General features: G+C 59.1%; 1 protein-coding gene across 3 annotated transcripts in view; it reads right to left on the bottom strand.

Annotated features, from left to right (window-relative positions):
• Positions 1-1143: 1143 nt before the first annotated feature.
• The window catches only part of MEGF8 (multiple EGF like domains 8), a 42980-nt gene continuing 34998 nt past the window's right edge, over positions 1144-9125 (bottom strand). For all 3 annotated transcript variants that reach the window (XM_037065521.1, XM_037065522.1, XM_037065523.1), the window contains exons 37-41: positions 8676-8868; positions 8016-8186; positions 7793-7923; positions 7183-7315; positions 1144-4804 (exon numbers count right to left, since the gene is read on the bottom strand). In XM_037065521.1, coding sequence (XP_036921416.1) covers positions 3542-4804; positions 7183-7315; positions 7793-7923; positions 8016-8186; positions 8676-8868 — 1891 coding nt within the window. In that variant the 3' untranslated portion in view covers positions 1144-3541. The remainder of the gene's footprint in view (positions 4805-7182; positions 7316-7792; positions 7924-8015; positions 8187-8675; positions 8869-9125) is intronic.

Below are 9125 nucleotides of genomic sequence, written 5' to 3'. Positions count from 1 at the left end.
TCAGTTCCATGAAGGCAGGCACTTTGTTCACTGTTGTGCCCCCAGCACCTAGGAGAGTGTGGGGCCCATTGTAGGTGGTGATAATAAGCAATCACAGGCCCTGGCTGGTGTGGCTCAGTGGACTGAGTGCCGGCCTGTGAACCAAAAGGTTGCTGGTTCGATTTCCAGTCAAGGCACATGCCTGGGTTGTGGGCCAGGTCCCAGTAGGGAGTGTGTGAGAGGCGACCACACACTGATGTTGCTCTCCCTCTTTCTCCTTCCCTTCCCCTCTCTCTAAAAATAAATAAATGAAATCTTTTAAAAAACAAGTAATCACAGGTGAGACACTGGCTTAGCAAAAGGGAGTGATTTTAGAGGTAATGGGGAGGGACAGTGGAAAAGCAGACAGGCTGATGTCAGAATCTGGACTTGACTATCATTTAGCCCCAAGGTCTAAATGATAGTCAGCCAAGGGGTCTAGCTTCTGCAACTGCAAAACCAGGGAACAAGCCTTGCCTCCCAGCAGGGATGCCAGGGAGACTAAAACACCGTGCCAAGCACCCAGCACAGTGCCTGGAGTGTGAAAGCATTGCCCCTCCTCCTCCTGAGTGCTGCCGATCCTTAGGGTGTTGGTGGCCCCACGCAGGCCGGAACCCAGGCCTTCTCTCATACTCTGTGAGTCTCTCCTCTCCAGGTGTGTGGATACCAGGGAGAGGAGACAGCTGAGGGAGGAGGAACATATGGCCTGGGGCGTTTGTATGCGAACACCTGCGTGACAGTGATGAGCTGGAGAAAGGATCCATCACAGTGCGAATACTCTCCCTAGGAAGAGTAAGCCACAGGGGGGGCAGCGAGCAAGAGCCTTACTGCAGGGTTCACGCACAAGGAGGTGTCCTGAAGCACCAATTCCGCTCCCCCCTGGTCACGCAGGGTGTCCCGCAGCTGGCTGGCTCCCCAGATGGGAAACTCGACCTCCCAGGCCCCACCGCCCGCCCGGCAGAAACTGGCCATTTTGAACACCGTGCCCCTAGAGCCCGCTCAGTGCTGGGCCCACTCTCGGCTGCGTCGGCCTGTGGCCTCCTTCCTCGGGAAGGAGAAAGAGCTTGGTGGTCAGGCACCTGGATCTGAGAGTCAGGCGGTCTGGGTTCAAATGACAGCTGCCACTTAACAGCTAAATAAAACTTATTTAATGTTTTCTCACCTGCAAAATGGGGCTACATGGTACCTGCCTTGCACGGCTGTTGGAAAGATCAAATGCGGTAACAAGCCAAGCAAATTGTCCAGCACTGGTACTCAGCAAATACAAGTTCACAGTCACACCTTGGAGGGTAGGTGCTACCATCAGCTCATAAAGGCAAAACTTACGTGTGGGCAGATAAATCTCTGGAAATCCCCAATTGCCCAGAAAGTCTGCAAACGTTATTAATACTATGATATTCACAGACCACAGTGGAGACCCACACCACTCCTCGGTTCAAAACATCACCACGTCTGTGGCTGAATACCAGATGAGGCAGCCAGCTTGGGGCCTCTAGGCAGGTTTGCGCAGAAAGACGAGCGAACACTTCCAGCAAGACTCCCACGACCGAGGCCCCGAGTGGACAGAGATCTCCGGCTCCCATCTCCCCTAGCCTCAGGGCTGTTGCTTGCTGGGGGACTGGCTGACAAAGGCTCCCAAGATGCTTTTGGTTCGGGCCGTGAGAATCTGCTTGAATTAGGGCGAGCTCGCCATGCTGGGGCCCCATTTCAGTCTCCATGCCTGAACGCCTCTCACGGCAGCGGCCAGGATCACAGCTGGTCCTAGCACCCAGGAAGGCCTGTTTTCCCTCCGGAAACAAACTGAGGCCTCCCTGACAGAGATCTGGGGTTAGAGTCAAAGGTCTCACTGCCCTCATGTCCCCTTGGTTTGTCCCTTCTGGAAACAAGAGCTTCTATGGTGGGACCACCCTGACGCCTGCCTAGGTGGGCCAGAGTGCAGGCCATGTGGCTTGAGGGGGCCCCGAGATAGGGGTGTTTGCCTGATTTCTCCAGAGCGTGGGTACTGGGTCAGAGCGCCAAGATACCCAACTCTGCACGTAGACAGCAGTGGGAGATGGTCTTCCCCACACTCTTCGTTGATTCAAACACTCCCCACTTTCTCAGCCAGCAGCACACATGGGTGGGCCCTAGACTGGGGCCCCAGCAGAGGGGAAGATGCGTACCCAGCTCTGCAAGGTCCAAAAAAGCAGCTGGGGGATGAACTCTTGGGAAAGGAGAGTCTTAACTCCAAGGTGTCTAGGATAGGGGTGGAAAGGGGCTCAGAAGTCCAAGGTGATGGCTGGGGTCGGGGCAGCCCCCGGGAAGAGGCCAAAAATCTTCAAGGCAGCATCGCCTGGGAAGAAAGCTCTATATTGAGGTCGCCACCATTTTAATCTCCAACCTTGGCATTCACTCCTCCCCCCACCTCTGAGCCTGTGACCCCAGCCCTGGGGTCAGGTGACACCTCCAAAGCTTTGTCCCTCCAGCCAAGGGGGGCAGCATCGGCTTCCAGCTCTGGCTCGAGCCCCTGGGCTGCCTCGCTGTCCTCCCTCTTGTCAGCCTCATCCCTCACCACTGCAGCCAGCCCCACGCACTCAATTCCTTCTGCTGAAATGCTCAGAGTGGTTTGTTTCCCTGGTTGGGCCTCACTTAACAGATGTCTGAAGGGCACCTTGGGTCCCAAACCAGGCTCCTGATCTTCCCCATACGCCCGTCTGCCCATCTTAATAAACGACACCATCGTCCACCCACAGCTTGGGCCACAAAGTTCGCATCGTTCTGGATGCCTCCCTCCCTCCCCCCGACACCCACGCTGCCCTTACTTCCTTCGCCCACACCCTGCCTCTGGCCTGGACTCCTGATCGGGCCCATCAGCACGTCTTGTCCCCTTGCTGTTTCTCTCACCCCTTCCAATCCATTCTCCACACCACAGCTGAGTGACATCTTAAGTAAAACCTTCAGATCCTGTCATCCCCCCGCATAAAACTAACTGTCCTACGGCTTCCCATTGCCCGGAGAACCAAACCCAAACCCTGTCTGGGGTCCACGGGCCCTGGGTGGCCTACCTCCTGCCTGACCCCGGCCCTACTTCCTCTCCACACTCAGTCGGGGTCACATTGACCAGCTTTCGGACCTTCCCATTAAAACGAGCTGCTCCCACCTCAGGGACCTGTTCCCTCTGCCGGGAGCCTGCGTCCCGAAGCTCTTCCCACAGCCAGTTCCTTCTCGATCTTTGTGTAGCTTCTTGGATGCCCGGCTGACCTTACCCTCAGTCCCTACAGACACATCAAGTCCCACAAGATGGGGGAACCACGTCTGCCTTGGCTCCTGTTTACCTGGTGCCTTCACCAGTGCCTGGCACACGGCAGGTACTCAATAAAGAACTGTTGAATGCACAACAAAGAAGGGCCTGTCTGGGGCCCCCAGGGGAAAGGAACCAGAGGTCTCTGAGGACACAGTGTCGAGGGCCCCTCATGTGGATGCGCCCCAAGCCCAGGGCCCCGTCAGGGCACTTTGCTGCTGTGGCTGAGAGCTCGGCCCCCGGTCAGAGGGACATACTGGTGAGGTTGTCCTGGCTCAGCAGTCCCTTCCGGCCTACACCAGCCCCATGCCCACTGCCCCCAGCACCCCCGCCGCCTCCACAGTACTCATGCAGCCTGTGCCGCAGCGTGACGAGGGCTGAGCCCAGGCAGGCACCGTTGGGCGCATGGGGCCCACCGGGCAGCTGGAGCAGCAGTGTGGCCACACCAGCCATTCCATCTTCCGTGGGCTCGAGGGTGATCGGCCCGGCTCGCAGGCCGGCGGTGCTGGCAGGGATGGCTGGTGGGCAGCAGCCCCCTCCCACCGGTCCCCAGGGCCCACCCGGCCCTGTCAGCAGCAGGGGTGCCAAGAAAGGCTCAGAGCGACGGAAGGTGGGTGGCGGGAGTCCAGCCGGCTTCCAGGCAGGGACTGGAGCAGCAGGGTCGGGCGGGAAGCAGACAGTGACCTTGGCAAAGGGGCGGCTGGCCATCTTGGTCATCTCTCGCAGGTGTCGGCGCTGTTCCTGCCGCTGGTCCAGGGCCTGCTTGGCCTTCCAGAGGAGCACGCAGAGCGAGAGGAAGAGGAAGAAGCAGGAGAAGAAGACGGAGAAGAAGACAAACAGGTCAATGTGGGCCTGGTCCTGCCGGAAGAAGAGCAGTCCCTGGGAGTCGGCCGAGCCGTTGGCGCCGGGCCCAGTGGGGTCCCCGACGCCCAGCAGCAGCAGGTAGAAGCGGCTGGACTTGAGGGCGTGGTGCTCGTGCGGGTAAGTGATGACCAGCCGGTCCCGCACACTGTGAACCACCAGCACTACCGATGGCTCTGTCACCGTCACGTAGGTGATCAGACCCCGAGGCCACACCTCCCGCACCCGTGGCTCCACTGTAGTGGCTGGTCCACTCCCAGTCCCCAGTCCCCCCACATCCCCGGCCCCCCGGGGCCCGCCATCAGCAGGGGGTGGGGGCGGCCGTGGGAGAGACTGGATTTGCACCATGTGGATGCCCGTGTCGGGGGCCACGTGGACTGCAAAGGTGTCGTAGGAGGTGGAGACATAGAGGTCCACGGCACCAAAGGTCACATCCAGTGTCAGGCGGATGTCCACGTTGGTGAATTTGGGCTGCACGCCAAAGAGGACGGTGCGGCCAGGGCCCAGGGCCCGGCGCTTGGGCTCATGGAAGCAGTTGGTCTGGGAGGTCGGGTCTAGGCAGCACTCCTGCTCCACAGAGATGAGGCGGTAGCACTGCTGCCCGCTCGTCGGGTTCCCGTGGAACGACTCCCGGCACTTGGAGCACTGCGGGCAGGGGCGGGTGGAGGCAGCCATCAGGGCTGAGCTCACGCCCAGCACACCTCCAGGCAGGGCTGACAGTCTCTGTCTGCTGGTAAGTAGCCAAGAGTCCCCCTGGTGCCCCAGCAACTTCCTGTGACCCCCGGAACCTCCTTGACACAGTATGGATACTGCCAGGGCCCTACACTTCAGCACCCCGAGATCACAGCACCCTGATGCTGAGGTCTCTGGAACTCTGGGGCTCAGTGACGAAGAGCTCTGCTGAATCCCGGCTCCACCTCCTCATTAGCTGTGCGGCATTGAGCTAGTGACTAAACCTCACTGAACTTGAGATTCTTCCTCTGTTCACAGGCAGTAAGCATGGCCAGCTCACAGACTGCTGAAATTACAGACACAGCACAGGGTGGGCCGGCCTTGCTGTTTCTGGGCTGTGTTAAGACACATCCTACCCCAGGGCCTTTGCACTAGCTGGCCCTCAACCTGGATCACTCTCCACCTGCCCTTGCCTTCCCCCTCCTGCTCCCACCCTCCCCCTCCCCCACCTCCTTCTGCTTGTCTGGCATCCTCACTTCCATCAGGCTCTTCCTCAAGCACCACCTTCTCACTGTGACCTTCCTTGGCCACGGTACCCACTATTTTCACTCCCCAGCACTTCCCAGCCCTCCTTTCTGCCTAATGTCCCTCCTTACTGCTCATCACTATCACGCTGTGTATCTGACTTATTCACTTGTTTGCTGCTGGACTCCTCCAAGAGAAAGTAAATTCCCTGAGAACGCGCATTTGGCCTGTTTTGTTCCCTACTGCCTTCCGGCGCCTTGCCCAGCGCCTGTCACAGAGAAGGCGCTCAGTCAGTGGGTGCTGAACGGGTGGATGGCCCACAGCCTTCTGATTCCTGCAGCCCAGTGGAAACCACTCAGGTTCCAGGGTCAGACCAGTCAGTGCGGGCTCCAAACCCAGTCTGACCCAGGACAGGACATGGGGTGTCCGAGCCTCCCACCCAGAATGTTTTCCTCTTACGTCTACGCCTGACCAAGGCCCCAGCAGAGCCCTGACAGGCCTTCCCCATCTGTGCTGTCCCCACGGCACAGTGCCGGCTCGGTGGCAGGCACTCCCCCCACACTAGCTTCTTCCTGTTGCTGCCAATAGAACCTACAGAAACTGCTGCGTCAGAACTGCCACCGAGCTGCCGGAGGAGAAGGGCTGAATTACTCTCTGGGCCTTTTTTTTTTTTTTTTTTTTTTTTGCAAAGGCCAACAGACCTTGATTATGCACCAAGAAAGACATAATTCTGACCGAGGATGGAAATGTCAGGAGTCAGTAAAGCTTGTGAAGCTTTGCAGATGTGATGTTTCTGTGAATGGGTGGGGAGACCGGAGACTGAGGCAAGCAAGGGATTTTCTCTCCCCTCCGAACTAGGGAGAAAGGGCCAGTGGGTGGGGTTGTGGGAGCTGTCCTCCAAAGAGGGAGCCCGGACTATCCTTTCTGTAGGGGGTGAGCTTGCAACATGGCAGCCAACCAGGAGCCCCCCGGCCAAAGAAGAGTGAAATGGACTCGAGGGGAATTTGAATACAGGTATTGGTAATGATACGAGACCCCCTGTGAGCCCAAGATCATCAGGTGGGAAGTGCTGCTCGGAGGAAACCTCCCTGAGAGTGAAGCCAACACAGAGGAAAGCAGCGGGAGGATGCAGAGACTGATATATTCCTGATGGCTTTGTGTGAGCACCTGGATCCAGCCATTCCTGAATCGACACCAGACCTCAGTTTTGAGAGCCAATACATTCTCTTTTTCGCTTAAGCTACTATGAGATGGGTTTTCTGCCACTTTCAACCTTTAAGTTGTAACTATCTGTAATGGAGCCTGTCCCCTCACCAGCCTGAAGGAGCCCCCTAAGAAGCTCATTTCTTGGTCCTTAGCATCACTACCCTGGGCCTGAAACCGACAGGAGCTCAGAAATAGTCTATCAGGCTGACCTTGACCCCACGGCTATAGAGTTCAAAACCACAGTGTTGGGCAGCATTGGTGGTATAGCGGTGAGCACAGCTGCCTTTCAAAACCACAGTGCTGCCCTGGCTGGTGTAGCTCAGTGGACTGGGCACGGGCCTGGGAACCAGCTGATCGTGGTTCGATTCCCAGTCAGGGCACATGCCTGGGTTGCAGGCCAGTTCCCAGCAGGGGACTCACGAGAGGCAACCACACATTGATGTTTCTCTCCCACTCTTTCTCCTCCTTCCCTTCCCCTCTCTCTAAATAAATTAAATTAAATTAAATTAAATTAAATTAAAACCACAGTGCTGGTCTGGCCTGGACCCGGCTGCCTCCGCCCAGCCCTGACCCCTGGGGCTGTAGGGCCCCTGGCCCAGAACCTGCTCCTCCGGCCGCACCTGGTACTTGTAGCAGTCTCGGCGGTCACTGGGGGAGCTCCCCTGGCAGGTGCCTGTCTCTGTGTTGTTCTGACACGGGCAGCCTGTCCCATCCTGCTCATTACATGTATCCGCGTGGCCATTGCAATGGCACCTGAGGAGGGAGGCAGACAGGGGTTACGGTGCTCTCGTGACCCAGAGGAGCGCCAGCGCGATGCTGCAGGTGAGCTCCAGTCCAGGCCTGAAGGGGCAACAGGCTCTCAGAGGTCCAGCCCTTTACCCAAGGCCACCGGGCAGGTAAGCGGCAGAGTCAGGGCCAGAACCCAGCTTCTGACCAACCACTCAGAAGGAAGGGGCAGATTGGGGCGGGTGTCTCGAGGCCTTTACCTCAGCGGCCCTCTCTTTGCCCTCTGGTCTCCATCGGGGCTGCTCTCTAGCCTGTGTTTCAGCACTGCCTCCGAGGTTGGGGTCCCCCATCTGAATCCAGCCCTCCCTGGACCCCTGCCCTGGCCTGAGGGCTCCCTGGGGATTGCACCTTCTCCTGACCCAGGGCGGCAGGCTGGGGAGCAGGTCTGGCTCCCAGAGCCATGCCTGGTGGACAGGGCAAAGGGCCTGGGCCCCTTCCACTTACTTGGAGCACTTCCCCTCCAGGAGGAAGTAGCCATGGAGGCAGCTCTCACACCTGTCCCCAGAGCTGTTATTCTGGCAGTGTATACACACAGCCTCCTCTTCACTGGGGCCCTCTGTCACCCAGTTTCCAATCTGGCCGGGGAAGGACAGGATGATCATGAAAAGGTCCGGACCAGCCCCCTGCTCCCTCAGGCCCAGGAGTTCCAGTCCCCAGCCCCTGTCACCTCCTCTGGATCCAGCGAGTACTTCTCTGGCTCCCTCCTGGCCCTTTCAAGATCCTTCCTGGAGACACAGGTGTCGCTGTTGCCTCGACAGAAGGTGTTGCAGGGCCGGCAGGTCCCACCCCCCACGGCGGAACCCACGAACATCGGGAGGCACTGCTCACAGTGGCTGCCCTGGAAATGGGGGTCAGGTGGTCAGAAGGGTTAGAGAATCAGGGGGTGGGGGGGTATAAGAGTGGGAGGTGACAGTTTCTGAGAGCCCCACAAAAGGGCAACGGGCTCGGCACCTGGCTTGGGCAATCCCTGCCTGTCTGCGATTTGCCCTCCGCCTCTGCTTGCACATCTTCCGTGATGGAGGGTTCACTCCCTTACAGCCCGAGTTCCTGGCTCAGAAAGCCCTCCCCCAAACTATTCCAAGTCCTCCTCCACGTGACCACCCTCCCTGGCCCAGCACCGACTCTGCCCACCAGTCCATGGCAGTCCCTCTGTGAATCAAACCCCGACGGGGCCCCCCCAGCCTTCTCACACCACCCTGGGACAGGGTCATGCCATCTCCATCCGCCCCTGTACAGTTTATTGGGACGTGGACGAGGCTCCAGATGCCTGAACAAGGGCTGAAAGCAGGGAAGGGCCGGGCCCCGGGGCCAGGGTCCGAGTGGCCACCTTGGTGTAGTTGCGGCAGAGCAGGCAGTGGTCCCGGGCCCCCACGCCAGCGCATTCGCTGTGCCGGTTGCAGCGGCACTCCGTGGAGCAGTTGCGTCCGACGAAGCCAAAGTGGCAGCGGCAGTGGTCGGGCTCCACGCACGAGCCGTTCACGCAGCCCTGGGCACACACTGGGCGGCACAGCCCCGTCTCGCTGAGGGGTGGGGAGGGCGTCAGGGCAGGGGACAAGCCCACCACACGCCATCCTCTCCTAGCTCTGCTCCGGCTCCCTCCCCGGAGCCAGCCACTCTAGGAGCCAGCCCCCAGCCCCCTCTTCCGGGTGTGCCCCATCAAACTCAAAACCCTGCCGCTCCACGACCGAGCCCCCCAGCCACATGCCCCCTGGGCCAGCCCCACCACCATCACGCCTTGGACTGTGTTTCCTTCCGCCCTACTCTGGTCCCCACAGAT

This window comes from Sturnira hondurensis, unplaced genomic scaffold (assembly GCF_014824575.4).
Source record: "Sturnira hondurensis isolate 20B ecotype Veracruz unplaced genomic scaffold, ASM1482457v3 Scaffold0015767, whole genome shotgun sequence".
Classification (NCBI taxonomy): domain Eukaryota; kingdom Metazoa; phylum Chordata; class Mammalia; order Chiroptera; family Phyllostomidae; genus Sturnira; species Sturnira hondurensis.
This window is presented reverse-complemented; position numbering and strand designations above follow the sequence as displayed.